At 38.1% G+C, this 20,663-nt stretch overlaps 1 protein-coding gene across 1 annotated transcript; it reads left to right on the top strand.

Moving 5' to 3' along the window:
* Nucleotides 1-1,585: 1,585 nt before the first annotated feature.
* On the top strand, nucleotides 1,586-19,303 carry si:ch211-286o17.1 (hematopoietic progenitor cell antigen CD34). Its single transcript, XM_005917900.2, has 8 exons — nucleotides 1,586-1,814; nucleotides 12,039-12,146; nucleotides 12,676-12,902; nucleotides 13,975-14,067; nucleotides 15,564-15,684; nucleotides 15,943-15,995; nucleotides 16,803-16,952; nucleotides 17,709-19,303. Exons 1-8 carry the CDS (start codon nucleotides 1,730-1,732, stop codon nucleotides 17,895-17,897), a joined length of 1,026 nt encoding a protein of 341 aa, XP_005917962.1. The 5' UTR covers nucleotides 1,586-1,729; the 3' UTR covers nucleotides 17,898-19,303.
* The last annotated feature ends 1,360 nt before the right edge of the window (nucleotides 19,304-20,663 follow it).

Genomic DNA, 20,663 nt, shown 5'->3' on the forward strand with positions numbered 1-20,663 from the left:
CATGCCAAAGTGTTTTTCTACTATTAGATTACTACAATGTCAGAGAGAACAGCAACCCCAACAATCATCTGTTTAAACCTTTTGTTTGAAAGGTGCAGCTTCTCAAACTGAAGAACGTTAGAGAAGAGCATTAACAGCGAGACGCTAAAACAGGTTTTATTAAACAGCTGATAAACTGAGGGGCTGCACCAAGCCCTGCGTAAAATGCAAGGATTATTTTTGAACTGGGAATAAACTCCCTATGACAGACAAAGTATAAAATATAGGACTTTAAATGACTGGAAATAGGTCAACTTTATTGGATAAAACGTTACAGAAGAAAACATATACAATGGGCAAGAAAAACTATAATTTTGATCCTGTTGTGATTTGTGGAGGGGAAAAAGGTAAAACCTGTCCCTTGTCATTGACTACTCAAGTTGTGATTCATTAGGACTCAAGTTGAAGAAATACTTAACTAGCTAACAGTGTAATTAATATTTTACTGGGGTGGCATGACTGATGGCTTACAGCTGTGGCCATCGGTATACCACTGCTTTCTTTCTTGAGGTTTTCAGCAAAAGCTCATCTTGGGCTCACAGTAAGGAGCCAATTGCCCACCTCAGCATCCCACTGTTTGAGCTCAATGTTTGATAGAGGTCTGCAGAGGGTGGGGGTGTTACAGGAAGGAAATTCAATGACTGGGGGAAGGATGGGCTAAAACAGGAACAAGGGAGATTTGGGCATTGCTGGTATCAAGTTACAAGACTGTTCCTTGAGAATGTGAATTTCCTCGACTTACTATTGTTGCTCATTTCTCTTGGCCTTAGGGTGGGTCTTTTTTTTAACAACTCATTTAGCATACCTTCACCAGTGTTTCCAGATGTGCAATTCACACAGAGCATGAGTAGAGCTAGCATGAAAGCAAACAAAAGTAAAGCAAAGAGCCTCAAATTGCAGGGGGGCTAGATGCTTTCAGGACTTTGTGGAAGTGTGAAAGGTTTAAGCGTATCCTGTGGTGTCTCAACTACTGGCAAGACTCGCATTGATTGATGGCCTTGCAGAGTAGTGAGGACTGCAGGCCACTGAAATGGATTAATGCTATTAACATAACAGTGGATTGCACCTTTGTTTCGAGTATGATATTCTGCTCCACGGCCTATTTCTTTAAGCCTATTAAGGACTTGAATGTCACAGCTTATTGTGAGCTATCACCTTTTATTGTGAATGGATTAATGCTCCCGTCCAGACAGGGTTCACAGTTCAAACAGACATTGTTGCCCAGTCAGAGAATGGATGAAATAATGAACAGTGATCACCAAAACACTTCACACAATACAGCACTGCTATAAAGGATATCTCAAGCACTGAACCACTTTTTTTAATGCACATATAATCTAAACATTGAGAGGCATTTAAAGAATGCAGAGGGTTTTTTTTTAAAAAACACACAACACCCCAACAAGATCTCATTACTCGCTTTTCCTATGTCTGCCTTCCTTTTGCCTGCTAGAAGGGTGGGGGCACAGATGAAGGGTTAAAGTGGAAGACGGGGTGTAGGGCTGGGCCTTAGTGAAGCAGAAAGGGGGGTGGCTATATAAAAACTGACAGAACACAAGTGGGGCTTTATCCACACCATCCTGCTCTGGGTAAGAGGAAACCCTAAAGTGCCTTGGCTCAACCAGCTTCTCGTCTTCTTTCCCTCTCTTTTTACTCACACCCGTTGGACGTGTGTCCGCTCAGGACAAGAATGGCAGCATCCTCCGCACAGAGAACACACAGGCCCTGCATAATGCCGCCTTTTGCTTTGCTCCTCATCGTTTCATTTTTAAATGGTAAGTTACTAAATACTAAATGCAAAGAATACAAATTCTCAGATCACATGCTCATCTGCTGAATTCGAGTGAACTGTAAGGGTGGGGTTGGGGTGGAGCAGCGTTTGTTTGAATGGTCTTTGAGTTGAATCCAGGTTTTAACCCTACAACCCTTTGATTCCCAGGAATCCTAACTGTCTCCAACATAAAATAGATCTATATATATTGTAAAAGCAGTTGATAAAGATTTGTTTTCCCCAACATATTTCTCAGAAAAAGGTTACTTTGTAGTTTGCCCAGGCAAACAAAGGGATTTTTTTAGAGAGTGATTTTTTTAAATTATGAGGAGGTACAGTGAAGTTTGAATTGATATTTCAAGTTAAAATCTCTATTTTGAACTTTTGAGTATACAGCCAAACAGTTTTTAAGTATTATCTAGTTAATTTTTCTGTATTGCACTCTACTGTACAACAGAACTATTTATGGGCATTCCACTGGTGTTATGTTTCCTTTTCTACAGCACTGGTTCCCATGATTTTCAAGGACTTTGAGAAATGTGTATTTATATTTAGCTGGTTGTAACGTGAGGCCAGTTGAAGCGTGCGTGGAAGAAGGGTGTGGGGTTTGCATGTTAATGTGCATTTCAAAAAAAGGCTGTGGTGAAGTAGCAACAGATTTGGGGAGCCATCGGGGATATATCAGGATGTTCAACTTCCACAGACAGTTGGAACTCATGTTTGTGTGATGTTGTCACCATATTTTTCACATTGCAGGACTTATTCTAAAGTTTAGTTCCTACAATAGCTTAATTTAAATGTGGCAAATGTTTTAAATTCATTTGAAACCAGTTTTGAATAGAATTCCTATCTGTAGCTTTATACTAGGGCTGCCACAAACGATTATTTTGATAGTCGACTAGTCACCGATTATTTTTGCGATTGCGAATTTTAATGAAATTTGCAGATTGTTTTGGTGAAGTTTAATAAACTCCTTGATATCTAAAATATAACAGGACACCGGAGTATATTCTCGAGCATCTCACACTTCTGATAATCAGCTGTCTGCTTGACGTTTATTCAGCTGTGTAAAAACTATAACTTTAATCTCAGCCAAACCGATTTACTCAGGAACAAATAAAATACTAAAAAAAAAGCCAAACAATAAAATTTTTAAGTTATCTAAGGGATTTGTATATGTTTAACCTGAGTAGCGAAAGACGGCGGTGGGTTTAAAAACGATTTGCCGGGCTCTAGTGAGCCTTGCCCCCGGCTAGCTATCGAGCTGGTGGGTAACAGACGTCTCTGAAAACGTCAGAGCGCTTTTGAAAATATGTGTCTTGATAAACTGAGCAGATATTTGAGGTTTACACAGCTACATTCTCGCCTGAAAATATGTTAAACGTTTATTTTGTGACCCAGAAGGAATAATAAGAGTAATATTAAAACTAACTAGCTGCCGCCATTGTTGGAAACTGAGCTGGGCTGCGCTATGAATTCTGGGACACAGCTTCTTATTCTTCGGGGTTTAACGGCAGCTGGCATCCTTGTACATGCAGTGCTGCCATCTTCTGTTTCAGTCCGTTATTACACTCTTAAATCCTACTACTTATTCCTGCGTCTTTTAGGATCTTACAAAGCTTCAAACGATGCGTCGACTATTAAATCAGTCGTCGACGATTTTGATAGTCGACGTAATCGTGACTAGTCGACTAATCGTGGCAGCCCTACTTTATACCAGTAAACAGACATTTGGTGACAGGAAAAGAAAAAGACAAAAATAAAAGATAGGATATGCGCAGAAGAAAATGTATATTAAGATTCAATAGTGGCATAGGAAAGTTCAAAACAACAAAAACAGCTCTCGTTCAAGCTCTTTGGCTCATGCTTTACTATCATCTTGAGTGCCCTCTGTTGTGGCTGCAAATGAATCACACACTGGGGGACTTAATTCAAACCTCATGTCCCGTTTATGGCATGTAGAACTTATGGGATTGAGGTCATCAGCAAAGGGAGGCAGCTGCATCGGCTTTGCAAAATAAAACTGCACCCATATAGTTTCAACCAACAGTGGACTATCGATTCAGATCTGGAGGGATACAAACTCTTATTCTCCAGTTGGATAAGAAAAAGAGTGTTCTGATGAGAATTGCTAATTCAAAGCAGCTCAAAGCATCTGACACTGTATCTGGGCCAAATGGGCATGCCAAATAAAGATGAATAGCAATAAAGAAGATAACAGATTTTATAGTACAAATGAAAAACAGACCACTTAAGCTTAAGCATATTTCAACCACAGAATCAAGTTTACAAACGTAGGCAACAATCCCTATTCCTGAATTGCCTTTCCAACCAAGGAGATGTGAGCATTGCAGTTATCTATATATAAAATTAAGATGGGTTTACCATATAACTCTGATGAAATGAGAGTAGACATACAGATGTTGTGAACAAGCATGTTACCCAGACAATGAGTTCATTTTTCATGAAACAGTTTAAGTTGACTTCATTGTGAGCTGATTTGAAGAATCACTAAAGTCCGAGATGTAGCAAAAAGAATTAGAAAAATGTCAGCAACAGATTGTTCATTTCATTTTTAGAAACACAGCACAGAATATCTCAAGTCAAACCTCAGTGTCAAGTGAGCCAGCGGTGACAAGTAAACATGCTGATACACACACACAAACACACACTACATACACGCACTTAACATGTATACCATTCTCGTTTGCTTGGCATTGTGTTTTCCTTTATCCATTACTAATAAGAGCAGACTGTTTTCCACTGTCCTCTCAGCAGTGTTGGCTTTGAAGTGTTTCCAGCCTTTGTACTTTTGGGTTTACTGTGTGTGTAATAACAGTGAATATACATTCACATGGTATAGCCGAAAATGCGGCTTTATAAAAACAACCAGGAGGTCCAAGCATTTGCTCTGATCTACAAATTACATAAAAGGGAGTACCAGAGAAGCAAGGACTGAGGAAAATTATCACTGCATAAACAAACTACAAATATATTTCATGTACATACTCTATTTCCTTCACAGCCAGAAGGTCCTGGGTTTAAATCAAGGCTGGGGCCTTTCTTTGTGGCACTTTCATGTTTCCCCATGCCTGCATGTCTGGTGTTCTCTCATTATGAGTGAAACTGAGGGTGGGGTCTCTCCAAGTACTCCCAACTTTTTCCCAGAGTTCACAGGTTAACTGCTGATTCTAAATTGGCTATGGATGTGAATGTGAGTGTAAGTGATTGGTAATTTCTCTGTGATAACGATAGGCTAGCCAACTGTCCAAGGTACACTGGCCTCTCACAGAATGACAGCTGAGATCATCTCCAGCTCCCCGTAACCCTGAGGTGCATAAATGATTAAGAAAATGGATGGATGGAATGAGTTCATTGTGTTATCCTTGGAGTTAATAAATATTAACATTCTAACTGTTACTTTTATTGGAGTGCATTAAAAAGAGAAGACTTTAAGATTCAACTTCAAGATATTCATTATATATGTTGTGGTACAACTGAAATACTGATAATTAGTCAAGCAAGGAAATTCCTATAAATGACCAAGGTTAATATTAATTAAACAAGAATTCTAGTTCAACGTCACACCATATCTGAGTATGTGTAAGTGATAAGTGTCCATGTTATGGCTGGGAAAGCTGATGTTAATTATATGAATATAGATTAATGAAAGTGTTATGAAATGTTGCTGTAAGCATCTGTGTTTATTAGTCTCCAGTTGACTTTTTTGCTGTAAAACTAAAAGTTTACAAGGAAGTGTGGAGGAGTACCTCATCCATCTGGCCCTGGCAGTGGGATTTTTCCCCCTACAGTGCCCAGGTTTATAACGTCAGTGTTTCAGATACAGAGAATGAATCTGTGGGCATTGACTAAGTGCAGTTAGTTCAACTTCTTGATGCATTAAGATGATTGTTATTCAGTACCACCCAGAAACGTGTGCTAGCTATGATAATTCCTGTCGATTTTCAACAGGTATAATCTTAAATTTGTTCTGGACAAAATCCACGTAAAGCCTTTTATCAACTGATCCTCAGCTTTGACTGTAACAGGATCTACCTGCACACACAGGTTCAAACCAGACAGGCTCATTTCATAAACGCACTAGGCAGTGAAACTTTAGCGGGCAACTGAGAGAGTGACTGTGGGTGTGTGAGTCTGTGAGAGGGGTTGGGGAGTAATATATTGCTTGCAATTGAAAACAGATGTCATGTTTCCTGATTGTGGTCCCTAGAAACAGGCATCACACTCTTGATAAGAAGCTGCAGTGGCTTCAGGGTTGGGCTGGGTGAATGTTACAGCTGGGCAGCATTGGGTGAGGTAGATTCTGCTTCACTGGCCTGATTGAAACCATAAGATTCAGTTGGTTTGCTGCCATGAGAGAAGAATGGCCTGGCTTCTGCTATTAATTGGCGTGACAGAAATGACAGGGTAGGGGGTGCAGAGAGGGTGCAGTAGGGGGTGGGGAGGGTCAAGATAGTAGGGGTCAACAGACTGTTGTTTCAAAGAGGGTAGAGTTGCAGAGCATGTTTAACCCTACGGGACTCTGCTCCAATGTCACATTCCATAGTGTATGCTTAACAAACTCTGATACTAAATTATGAAAACATCCCTTAAGAAAACAACACTATGAATAAATCAATGAATGCTGTTTTTGTCATTCTGTAATCCTGCCTGAAATCGAGATAGACTCAGATGAAGACAAATTCCACTTAATGACCGTAAAATAAGCTTTCTTCCATGTTTGGGCATTAATTATTTTAAAAAGAAATTATTTTAGGGATTCTTTTATACTATACTGCAGCGATTCAAATATGTGTAGAATTGTAGAATGCCTGCAGAATTTTTAAAGTATTTTTTGAATATTACTCCATAAAAGATTTTGGTTTTGCAACTAATTTATATGTTTATACATTGCATGCTGTTGACGCAGTGCTGATCAAACAGCATGTGGGATGTTATGGCATTCATTATGGATCTATCCTGCTACTCTGTTCCACAGCTTCCATTCACTCACCACTGCACAAGACATCCCTGTCCTGCTGACAAGAGACTATTTCAAGTATATATAGTATGATCATGATTTTTGAGAGTGTTTACAGTGTGTGTGTTGAGAGTGTTGGCGTTTAGCATCAAAAACAACACATTTCTATACATATATACAAACATATTTTTTTGGTTTCCCATAAAAAACAAACAAACTGTGAATTAAAGCTATTGAAATGTTTTGTGGCAGCGGGGGCTAGTGGGGCTTCGGTCACTAGGACTTTAACATGGTGGTTAACTGATGTGTGTAGACCATTATCACCTCACTAAGCCCCATTACACGTTACAGGGTTCTCATCAGTAGAAGCAGGCAGAGGCCAGAGGTCACGGGCACACAATGCTATATTTTCTCCCCTCGTGATCATGTATCACAGGACTTTATGGAAGCCAGGGTGGGACAGGAGGCCAAAGGCTTGTAAGGCTAGATCACTGAAAGCATCTAACAGCTGGCTCATGCTTCACATATACATACAGTGAAGCATGCAGAGTGGTTGCAGTTACATGGGTGCATTTTGACAATTTACGTGAAAACCTGTCAATAAAGAAGAACAGATCCCTTGAGCGATGCATCAGGAAGGTCATCAATGAAAAAAAAATCTGCCAAATCAAAGTGTTTGCAGCTCCCTCGTAAAATAAGTACAATAAAAAGAAAATTAAAATAATTTTTTTATAGTCATATCCAATATTATTTGTATTATTTCATTATTCCCTTTTTTCTGTTGCAACATTTGTTACATTTCTTTAGTCTTGCTTGTGACCATTTAGGAATTTCAGTACCAATAACATGCCTTAGTCAGCGCGTCTCTTTTTGAACCTTGGCTTAACTAGAAACAATCAAAATGTGGGACCCAGTCTCACAATGTGGGAAGAAAGAGGGGGGGGGGGAGTCTTTGGGTCACACATCTGGTCACCCTATGTACAGTACACCATGACGCAATCTTTGCAAACTTTCTGGAACATCGTGAAAGAAATTAAACTGCTTTACGCAATGTTATGCTGTGGGAGGTGTGAAGGTTGAAGTTAAATCTCATCTCGCTGGATGCCTGGGATTAGCTCTGCGTGACTGGGAGAGGGTGAAGAGAGACAGGGTTGGGAGGGAGCAGGGCGTGGAACCGAGGGCTCGTCTCCTTCCAAAGCCTGCCACATTCCTTCATCCAGAGTCCCAAGAGATGGGGGGTGTGCGTTAGCATATCCAGACTGCAGACTTTACTCAGAGCAATCTGATGGGAAAATCTTTAAGAGGGCAATGAAGTCAGGGCCTACGCTAAATAACATATGGAATCTACGTCTATTACAACAGTTACATTTGCCTTGTTTGTGCAGTGATAGCTAGACCCACGGCTGATGACTGATATCTTGACCTCTCTAGACATTAAACACAGAAAGACAAAAAACATACCATACCATAAGAATTCAGTAAACCCAGTTAAAAGTCCCATTTAGTTGTAGTTTAAATGAATGTGTGAAAGGTAAAGAGAGATGAGGTGGTGGTGAGTTCAAAGGTCATGCTGTTAGAAAATCTGTTAAAATACGGATATAACACCACTGTATCGATTACAGCACAAAGGCCAAGGCTACAATCTACCTTTAAATAACAGACTTGCCTCTAAACCAATAACCAAAGCAGACGGCAAGTGTAAAAAAAATCTACCAAAAAAGCAGCACTGTTAGGTAAAAACAATGCGATCAAATTCAGATCCAAATGTTTTTGTAAATGTTGATCATAAGAGGTAATTATATTGCAGAGGTTTCATTCCATCTGGTTTCTGGTCTGTCAGGAAAACTTGTTTGCGTGTAATGAGTGATGGCTGGTCAGAGAGCTGGACAGGATTTACTGGCAATGTTGGCAGAGTTGCAGAAGGCCCTGTGTTATTTCGCCTCAAGCTAAACACGCATGTTTTGATTTATAAAAGTGTTGCAGCCAATTATAAACATGTGCTTGAGATGGTCTTGCTTCATTATTATAGTTGAATTTTATCCAGCAAATATGTTAAAATATTGCTAATGTTATCATTTTCATTCACCACAACATCTCCCCAGCGTCCAGCAGAGTCTGCTTCAAAGGCCAGACTGTTACTGAGGACTAAACATAACAATCAGCCACAGTGTACATCTTTAGACTTTTGTTTTACAGCACAATTGACTGGGTTTTAATTGTCAATGCAGTACAGAAAATGACCTCAGAGCTGAAACAACACATTTCAGCTTTAGCCTGTATGTCACGTTTGTATGAGAAAACCTAATTTATGCCTTACCATCTCACCCATACTAAACCTCCTCCTTTCCATTAAAATAAACAGACAGACCACCCAGACATGGAGGGACTGGAGGGAGGGCAGCTGTAGGCCGCAGGCTGGAAAAGGATCTCAAAGACAGGTTTAACAAGGGAAGATGGTCCCTGCTCTGAAAGTAAACTAGAGATACAGAGTGTGTGCATGTGAAGTCAAACAGAGGATTCATATTTGCAACTTTCATATGATATGATATGATATATCATATGATATGATAAATTTACTGTAAATTTGATGTAGATGCAGAAAAGATCACTGACCGTTATGTGTTTTCTAAAGCAATTAAAAACAATGACAAAGTGCAAAACAGATCTGACATGACAGCTGCAATAGACAGTTGCTGACACTAATCATGCCAAAGGAACTCCTTAGAGATTACCATCCCACCTGTTAGCTATAAGCACACACAATGTTTACACTGTACTCGTGGCACCTGCGTGTCACAATGGGTTATGAAGTTGGTGAAAATGTGTCACAGTGTCACCAGTGTGTAAACACATGTGTCCCATATGTAAAGACCCCAGCTTGTGACAGAGAGATGACTCGAAGAAAAGCTGAAGCAACCTGAAAAGAAAGATGAGTTATGACACAACAACCAATAAAAATTAGAATGTGAGAAAAATATTGAAAATAAAATAAATAATAAATCACATCTTGTGTAGGTTATTCAAATGTTCCAACAATATTTAGTCTAAACTACAATTAGGTTTATAAGTATTTGGAGAAGGATACATGTCAGAAATATGAAGGCAAGATTAGAATTTGTCTAAATTTAAAAGAGGCTGCACAGTTCTGAAAAACCAAGATCAACTTTTACCAGAAATGATGGGAAGAGAAAAGTATTGAGAGGGTAAGGAACAGCATATAATCCGAAGATTACCACATCATCTATCAAACACGGTGGAGGCAATGTTATAGCACGGGCATGTGGAACTGTGCTAATAAACTGATTACTGATGATGTGACTGCTGATCGAGTGTACAGGGATATACACTCTGCTCAGATTCAGCCAAATCCTGCAAAACTGATCAGGCAGCATTTCACAGTGTAAATGGATGACGAGCCAAAATGACAGCAAAAGCAAAGCAAGAGTTTCTCGAGGCAATGAAAAAAGATATCTTCAATGGTCAAATCAGTCACCTGATCTCAGCCCAAAAGAAGATGTTTTTCATTCATCAAAGAAAAAGTGGAGGGAAGCGTGACTCCCAAACAAAGAGCGACTGAAGGTTGCTGCTGCAAAAGCCCAGGAGGAAGTACAGCATTTGGTAATGGGTCCTAAGTATTAGAAAACAGCATGGCACAAAGATGCCAGTGATTTTTAAATAGTTTATTGTGTGAATGCAGTAAGTTTTTTTCACCGCTTTTCAGCACAAATTCCACTTCTTCACCTCTTTTCAGCAGAAAGTTCCGCTTCTTCAACTGTTTACAGCAGATTCCACTACAATGCATTTTCGCAGGAAATGCAACTTTTTCTAGTGACCTTCTATTGTTAAATATTGTCTGTGGAGAGAGTTTGTATGCTCTCCATGCCAAAGTATCCAAGTACAAAAGTAGTTTCCTACTCTGGCTTAATGAACAGAAAGTAAAAACTGTATGACTATTTATGTAAAAGTTAAAAGTGCCTTGTAGTGTAAGGTGCTGTGAGTTATATAAGAATAGAAAACTACAATATGAATATATGTCCATACTAGGAATTCAACTGATTGGTAAGCATTAAATATACCATTTATAATTTTTGTTTGCTGTAAAATGTCAGCTTAAATTTACACAGAAATCTAATGTTCATCTACGTAATGTGCAACAGCTGTATACAGTATGCACAAACAAAAATGAAGTCAATGTAGGTCAAGAGGGGGCAGTACAGAGCAACTGCAAACCTGAAACCTGAAATCAATCACAAACTTAATATGGGACAATAAGGAATGACTTAGTAAGAGTGTAGAAGTAATGAGATCTGCAGAAGAACGGTATTATGGGAATGTTTTGAGTGTGAGGTAATGCTGTTGTTGTTAGACAGAGAGAGGGAGAGCTGGGTAAAATAGAATGAACACTGCGTACCCTGTATGGACTTTTAGATCCTACCCCTAACAAAAACACAATAAAGAGCTCGAGTCAGTGACTGCAGAGTGCAGCAGCATAGCAGCAAACGAACACAAAAATCAAATGTGTCTTTAGAGCAATCCAGGTTATTACAGGTTTTGAAATTAATCAAAGATGTTTTTCCTAAAGTCACACGTCTCCTGAAAAATGAACAACTGTGCCGTAACCTATTACATAATTCTATAATTTGGAAAAAGCTGTGGCATCACTGCCTGGTGTCTTTCAGCAGCACATTCAGTCAGGGCATTTAACAGGTTGATAGAAACCCAAATTAATACAGTTCAGGAAACTATTTTGTACATTCCATTTGTGTCTAAACAAAAATAAGTGACTGCAAACGTAGGATCTTTTTTAAAACCTTGAAGCGAAAAAGATTGTATTTCAGAGTAAATGACTTTGTGATGTGATCCGTGGATCTGAGACTTTAGTTATTTACTGCACTACGATCTGTTACCTAATCTTCCATCACTCCAGAGGCCTCGAGGGACATGAAGAAATAATACTGTGAGAACACTGACGAGCTCTCATCGAGTCCAGACATTAAGATAATAACTGACATTAAGCTAGCACACTTTTAAAAACCATTCTCCATCCATGCTACAAGCTGTTACCTCCGATGGCTAAATTTGCCACCAGAGGTAACAGCTCTGACCTACTTTCTTATCACACCTGCATAGGTAAATTAAAATGATGGACAACTGACTCAATAAGTCATGTTTCTTCCGTGTAACTGAATGCAAAACAAACCCTTGAAAGATTCTTTCCCATACTTAACATGCATTCTGATTTAACAGCAGGAGTCATGGCGCAGACAGACGCACCTATAAAACAAGAAACAGCGGCGGCTGTGGGATCGTCGATAGTACGTGGAGACATGGTCCCAAAGCCATCACAATTTCCTGGTAAGAAACACTATACATTACATAATAATAATACCTTTTATTGAGGTTTAATGTACAGATTTATTTGTGTGTGTGACAAATGGACTCACTTATGTGAAGAAAAAACAGAGTACTTTATTTGAGTCACAATCTACACAAAAAAATACCAAGTTGTCCTGACAATTCTTATATGAATACAGGTATTATCAGAACAAATGTAAAATCTTAGACCTGTAAACACAGGGCTGCAGTGTCCCTACGAACAGACACATACTTAATAGAGTTCATTTAAAGTGTACCTAAGCCCCTGGGCTGAATGGATTGCTGTAGCTGAAATAATATCATCATTTTTCAGAATGAACTGCATATAACCTCATGCAATTTTCTAAAACCATAGCCCACTCATTTGTCTACACACACTTCAAACCAAACTGCAATACTTAATAATAAGTAAATTGCCACCTTTTTTACGCAAACGCCTGGAATCGAAACTGTGTGTATTGTATGGCTATTTACCATATTAACCATGTCAACTGAATTATATTTTCAGCAAATGATGATTCACAAGGTCAAAAGTTGGTATATCCTACTGATAAACAAGGAACTCAAGCGGCTACAGCAGCTACAACTACACAGATGCCGGGAGACAATGATTACAGTCAAACTGAAGCTACACAGAAGGCATTTGGTGCAACAGAATTTGTGGTACACACGGAAATTCTGGAATCAGATACTCCAGCACCTTCAAGAGGTGACGGACCTAACAATAAACCAAAGGTAAGACTGCACAGGCTGTCATAACATAACGCAATGTTACTAGTTTGAAGTTTATCTGGAAGAGTAGACCGAGAAAAGCATGTTGTTGAATAGAAACAAGTAAATGTGATTTAAAACAAAAAAAAGGACAAAACAAATCATTTTAGTACTTCTTATTTGAAGACGTCTACTTTAAATACTCACTTTAGAATAACATATAGCTGCAAAAGCACAGAACATTGAGGGACACCTGGTTTTACATCAAATTTTAAAATGTTGCAAATTATACTGAGGCGTGACGTTATTTGCAAACGATTCCTGATGTGGAAAAAGGATTAGTGGTAGCTGATTTTGCATAAGAAAATAAGGATGGATTTCATACAAAATACATTTCCTTTGCATTTGTTCATCAACTCAAAAATGTCATCCCTGCAGCAAAAACTGATACAAATTGTCATCTCTGAATATTTGAGCTCAATCCCAAAAGTGTGACTTAGATTTTTTTTTCCTTGTTCTGGGAGCATCAAACATGTTTGCAATTAAGACATAATGTTATTTGGACTTGGTGTAAGGGAAATCAGCAAATGATAGAAAATCAATAACAGTTTAATCATTAAAAAAAGGATGTTTTTAAGTAGCTTAAAAAGTAGCTTAGCAGAGGAGCGCATTAATACTTCACTTTTTAGGCACTTGAATGACATTAACCTAAAAACAGAGAGATGACAGGACACCCAACATGCGTAAGATATTGAATTCCTTATTGCATTGTATGAAGTTAAATTTAATTCTATTCTATTTTGTAAATTTCCATTGTTTATGTGTTTCATATTGTTTCATGTTTAGTGGATTTAATTTAAATAACTTACAGATATTGTGTTTTTGAATGTGCCATAGGAATTAAGATGATTGTTTTACATAGGATCAAAGTATGATACAATTATTAGAAAGGGCAACAAAGGAATTCAACACTAAATCGAATTCTGTGTATAAACACTGGTTAGAGGAACTGGCTACATTGGGCTGGTGCCATGCTGCAGTTAATGGTAAGAAGGGCACATCAAAGTTAAGAGTTTTGGTTTCTCTCTTTTTACAGCCGGTGCCAAAGGATGATGTCAGATGCGTGAGCAAAGAGGTTATCGAAGACAGAAGTGCTGTCAGTCTGAAACTCAAGGCATCCTCCAACTGTGTAAGTTCTGTTTCTTATTCTCATATTCGGTGTACAATGAAAATGTTTGGAAGACGTAGCAGGAAGAAAAATATACAAAATCATACAGGTAATAAGACGGAAATAGCCGAGAGTAAAACAAAGAATCTTAAAATATTCCTGCATACATTTCATCCTGTGCTCACACAAACAACCAACTGCACTAGAGAGAAAAATATTCCCCGGATTGGTTTAGTTGCCATTCCCACTGGCAATCAGGCGAACATGAGCTCAGCAGGAAATTTTTCCTCATTTTGAAGGCAGTAACTGTTACATCTCAGTGAAGCTAGAGAAAAACGCTGCTCAGGAAATGTCCAAAAATATTTCTGCTGTATGTAATCCAGGGGATGTATGGTGCTATGAGTGCAGAGGGAGTGGGAGCATGATGGGAAGCTCACCACTACTGTAAAATGAATAATGTAAAGAGACCTCAGGCAGTACTGTGGGTGTGTGTGTGGGTGTGTTTGTGTTTAGAAATATACATTCTCCAGTGTCTAAGCATAACAGCTTTGAGGTCTACAAAGCTATGTGGAGGTCTGAACTCACTAGATATGGTTTCAGTTAGCTACAGCTCTCATGTAGCCTGAGCAGCAAATGCCTTGTAGAATATACTGTAACCAGCAGAATAACATCGGGGGTTCTTGTGCCACCAGTCAAAGACATTTACCAAGGATTTCTGTTTTTCACTGTCATTTCAGAGGAACAATTTTGCTCTAATCTAGAGCAAATTAAACAACAACAATGGTTCATGTAAAGTTTATCACAACTGAGCAGTACAGTTTATGCTGCTATGGTTATAAACAGGATGAAACCGAGATCTGAAATGAACCGTGCTTCAGATCAGAGAGTAAACCTTGCTCACAGGGAGGGACTGAAACAGAGTAGGGTATATAGGCGTTTACCCTTGCGTTATTTAAAGAGTAAAGTATTTCAGTAATGGCATGCGAAGTTCCTGATATGAGACACTGCATATAACACAGAGATGGACCTGCAAAATAAGGTCTTGGCTATCCAGCTAAATATGTAATTGAAAGGCTTATCTAGTGCAGTGCATTCATTTATGGAACTGAACCATTCTGGTGCCACTGCAGGGAAACTGAAATAAAAATTGAATTATCAGATAAGCGTGCACATTCCCTGGCTGTCTGTTACTGTGTCCTGCCATCTGTTCCTTTTTGAACTGAGATAAAGGGCTGCTACGGTGTGGTAGATTCTGTTGTTTGGATCAGATTACATGAAAAGGTAGCACACAGAATTGTGATAGCCCTGACTGGATTAAAGACAAAGAGAAATGAAACTGAGCGTGAAGGGATTAGGGAATGAGAGAAAGATTAAAGGTGATACTGAAGGTTTGGTGCTGTGATTTTGAAGGGAGCTAATGATTTGGTATTAGCAATGAATTTCACGTTTATTCTAGATTTTGACATGTGAAAACCGTTTCAGTGCTAATTACCTTTTATTTGTTGTCTTGTTTGTAGGAGGAATCTAAAGTGAAAATTCAAAGCGTTCTACAAGAGCTGTGTAGTGAGGACTGTAAACTAGAGATCTATCAGGAAAACAACTCCGATGAAATCCTTGTGTCTGGGAAATATGTTGAAGGTCAGTACCAATATTTTAATAAGCTCAGTTTGAAATTTTGATATTCAGTGTTGAAGCCTATAATAAGCTTTTTATGTTTCGGCTGGCAGGAGTTATAATTCCTGCAAAATCTGCATTAATGTCATCTTCTTTATTGCCTTAAACATTAAAAAACACCAATAAATTTTTAAAGCAAAAATGATCTTGTCCAACAATATAGCACCCTCTGGTTATGTCTACCTCGTGACAGTAAAAACACCAACATTTGTGTATTTACAGATGATGTTACAGGCATGGCTAACAAGTTCAACAACGACAACATAAAAGACAAGGTAAAGTCCCACCTAGAGTACACTATATTGCAGAAATACTCCACACAAGTGTCAGTATAGTCATATAATTTGGATGTAGTTTCAGTGCCAATTACCTTTTGTTTTTGTCTTTGTGTCATAATGTCACTTTATCTGTTACGGATAGATAAAGATTCAAACCTATGCAATAGCACGAGGGCACCAAAGAGCCACTAAAACTTGACTCATAATCAAACTCGACAGGAAGCTACTCATGGGAAAAATACGAAATACGAAAAGAGTTTGGAGACTTTTTCAAAGGCATCAGGCTGACACTTGGTGTCAAACCCCACAAACAATCCACTTGTCAGCAGCAAAACATTTTTTTCTAATACCTAGGGAACAATATTTGGTTATGGGTGTGCCTGTTACACCCATCTGTTTCTCTGCATTTGTCATACTCTACAGTTCACTCCCTGTTCCAACATATACTGAACAACCTTATAAGCAATTCCCTCTTTCTGACACATTTCATTTTTCATTATGCTGTCTATCTGCTTACTGGCATCTTTTTTGACACTGCTTTGAAGCCAGGAAATATATTGCAGCAACTATGCATACATTTCCAGAAAGAGTGGAGCTGTTTTCCCCCAAAGTCTCTCAAGGCACTGTCACTGGATAATGAAGATCTTTTTCTCCAAGTAAAAAAAAAATAGGTATTAAAAACATAACTCCTTCATGGCGCCCATTTCAGTTTCTACAGTGATCTTTTTTTCTGGTTTTCTACAAGTGCTGTAATTATGACTGAACACTCAACTAATGTTACTTTGTACACATTTTTATAATCAGACTGATGTGAAGGAGGCTGTTCCTCGCTGGGGAAAGAACTCAAAGTTGGTACTGGTTTCCTTGTTGCTGACTGGCCTGTTGCTGGCTGCACTGCTGGTAGCTGGTTATTACCTCAAGATGCACCGCAAGAACTCAAAAGGAGTCCGACTGGTGGGTAGATTTATTGCCAAAAATCCATGATTTTTAATAGTTGCTTTTCACATGATAGCCACTGTGGGTGCTGTGTTTTAAAAGCAGCAATGAAGTAAATTATAACAGTTATACCGACCTTCTTACCTGGGTTGTTTTTTTAAGAGTAAATAGCTGAAATTAACCTTTAACCTGATCTAACCAAAGTACACAGTGACTGTAAATTTTCCAGAAAAAAACAGTACATATGGATCTGAGATCACATGTGTTATTATCTTACAGTCAATTCCTGACTTAATAGAGAAAGCAAGCTAAGGTGGTGCTTTCTCTTGTTTCTGCTTCAGCCTCTTGCCTGGGGGATACAGATGGTTTAATTTTTTGTCTAAAGAACATCACGTACATTACGTATGGTGGTACATCCATGTGATTGCTGGTGTAACAGCTTGTTGATGCTGTGCTTTTTTAATCAAGATCTGTTGTGAGAATCAGTCATGGCCACAAACTTCTCACTGACAGAGTAAAAACCATCGCACTTTCAAACTTTGTTTTCGCCAAGAAAAATAATAAAGCAAGTATGTGTGGAAACTGCAAGGAAAAAGCACACACCCTAAGACATTAACTGAGAGTGTGCTTATTTAAACAACTCCCACAAAAACAAATCGATTTTCAATTACACACCATGTGGCTTGTATGTTAAAATGTAGCTGGCCTGTGTTAAAGCTCTTCTAATCCAGAATAAGTTATGAAATGAAGTCTTGGTTCTGTGCTCTCTCTTAGGCCGAGTCTTTTCAGGTTGATGAGGAGAACCAGGCCAATACACTGGTGTCTGTTGCACCTCTGCCCCAGGAGCAAGTTGATAAGCCCACTGTCAATGGAGAGTCTCCTCCAGAAAATGGGACCAACGCTACTCCCACTACCAATGGACACTCTGCCACCCAGACCCCCGTGGCTGACACAGAGATGTGAATCACGACACCTTCAACCTCTTTTGCCAGTCATCCTCTGGGACCCACTGGTCTCTCATCCTCAGTGTGCAAATTGAGATAAATTCAACAATTTTTCTCTTCTCAATCCATGCCATTCTGAATGATAACAACAACAAAGTCCCTGCTGACAATATAATGACAGCGGGGACTGTTCCTCCAATGTGAAAAGTTTGGGAATACTTACTTTTGCCAAATTCAAGAGACGCTATGCACGCTGACTGACTGGGATTTGTCTTTTGACTTTAATATAGTTGAAACAATCTCTGTAGGATAGTCAAATAATGTCATATATGTCATTTAATGTTGATTCGTGACAAAGAAGCAGAAGATGCTTTGTTATTTCAACCAACAATTGTGTTGCAGTGAAACAGTGAAGCCAGGCAGCTGAATGGTGACCAGTTTTTATACCGTTTGACTCGCCTATAAAAAAGGACTGACACTCTCCCATCACTTTTTTTGAAACGCTTCTGTATTTGCCATAAACTAAATGGTTTTGTCTCGAATTGGCTGCATTTTTTTTTAATATACAGGTAATTGTCAAACTGCAATTTACAAAAAGAAGCCATATTTCCATTTATTACAGACACCAAAAATCTGTTGACCTAACATAAGCATAGAAAATGATTAAATAGCAACAATCATGATTTTTGGTATCATTGAGGTATAAAAATGTTAATAAGCTATTCATGTCAGTAAATGTCCGCTGAAAATCACACAGTTGCCTCAGTGCTTTAGACTCTAGCCTAGTGAAAAGTTCAATTTTTTTAAACTGACCTCTGATCAAAGTTGAATTGTTTCAGAGAACAAAGTGCATTTCTATTTTTGTGTTTGCATGGTTGTCACTAATGTACAGATTGTTTAATTTTTCTTTTCAACAAATCAAGATCTTCTCTACTCTTACCACTGTCTCAGAACATGATGAAGCACAGCAGCAGGTCAATTTTATAGGGAAAAGTGGGAGGAAAACAAATGACACAATGACAAATACAATCATCAGTTCAGCATTCCCAAGGCTGCTCTTATCACCTTGTTGATAGACACGTACACATTTTGTGCTTCTCTTTTAAATAACTGGCTTCTTTTTTTGATATACTACACGTGTAAATACGTTTGCTTTCTCTGTTAGTAGTGCCTGTGTCTGATTTATAAACTGTGATTCTTGACAATATCACTGCAGGCTGTTTTCAGCCGAGTTGTGTTTTTCTTTCCTTTTCTTTGTTTTTACTTGATATATGAATAGAAACATTTCATAATTTAAAATTCACAACCCATACTTTTTTTTTTTTAAAAAAGCAGAGTTGTTTTTAGGAGACTTGACATTTATTGTAACGCATATCTGCCTATCTCTAACCTTGTGGAAATCTTAAAACAAGACTTACCTCCTTACTTTCCTTTTGGTGTGTCTGCTTTTTTATCTCTCCAAGTTGAAACTTAACAAACTCTACATATCCCTCTGTATTATAAGTAATACAACACATATCCACACTGGAATATTCACAAACATTTCGGAAATAATGGAAATAATCAATGACTGGATTAAGGACTTGCATACTCCAGACACATGTAACACACATAAGCTTTAGTGCAGACTAATGGATGGCGCAACAAAGAATGTGATTTTTAAGATATGGAGTTGTACTGTACATCCTCAGGTTCTAGTCTCTTATTAGTAAGCTAGCTACTACACTCAAAACAATTATTCTTGGCCCTCATAAACATGAAGCGATAAAAGTAAAATGCCACTGAAATTTATAAATATACTTGGTAAATAAAAGTAAGTAAATTAATTAGATCACATTCCATTAAAATGTACTATTTTACATTTAGTTAACAAAATTAATTGTTAGCTCAGTTTAAAACATAGGGGTTTTTTTTAGCACAAATGTCCAGTTCAGGCTTTTTAGTTTATAGGCTGTTTATATATTTACTTCCACCCACACTAAATTAGCACAAACTTGTTTTTCAATATGCATCTTGGAGGACACAATTATTTTGATTGTTACTCTAAAACTGATTATATTACAAATGTAAACATGAACAAATTTAAAAGAACATGCAAAGGAATAGGAGTTTAACAGTGGCACTGTGAATACATTATGCAAGGTTCTCAGTCATGCTACCTAATGAAATGCAAATCAATATTTTGACTAAGGCAGTACAGAAAATAGCCTGTATGACTAAATGCTGAAGTGTAAATTTCCATAGTGAAAAACACAAATGAAATATTCAAAACATATCATTAGCAGACTGCACAGATTAATAGCCCTGAGTTTGCATGTAGGGTACAAGGAGAGAATACTTCCATCATTACACACACAATGTTAAATACTTTTCAATCTCAAGATTGAGATTTTTTTTATATTCTTCTCTTTTTTTGTAATTTTTTTTGAATTATGCTGTCTCAAAAGTTAATGCATGCCTTACACAACTTATAACAGAAAGCTTAATGCTAAGAAGCTGTGACTGACAGGACAGTTTCAACACCAGATACGGATTCAACTTTCCACAACGAAGGGCACAAACATGCCCCTCCTTTAGAGTTAATACCCAGTGTTCTTATCCAGGGTGTAAGTTGACAACACAAAATATTGCCACAATCCATAAAATCATTCCTAAAACGTATGTACATATATGTATATATTACATACCTACAGGGAGTGCAGAATTATTAGGCAAGTTGTATTTTTGAGGAATAATTTTATTATTGAACAACAACCATGTTCTCAATGAACCCAAAAAACTCATT

This window comes from Haplochromis burtoni, unplaced genomic scaffold, assembly GCF_018398535.1.
Source record: "Haplochromis burtoni strain Fernald_Lab_line unplaced genomic scaffold, NCSU_Asbu1 Contig_26, whole genome shotgun sequence".
Classification (NCBI taxonomy): Eukaryota; Metazoa; Chordata; class Actinopteri; order Cichliformes; family Cichlidae; genus Haplochromis; species Haplochromis burtoni.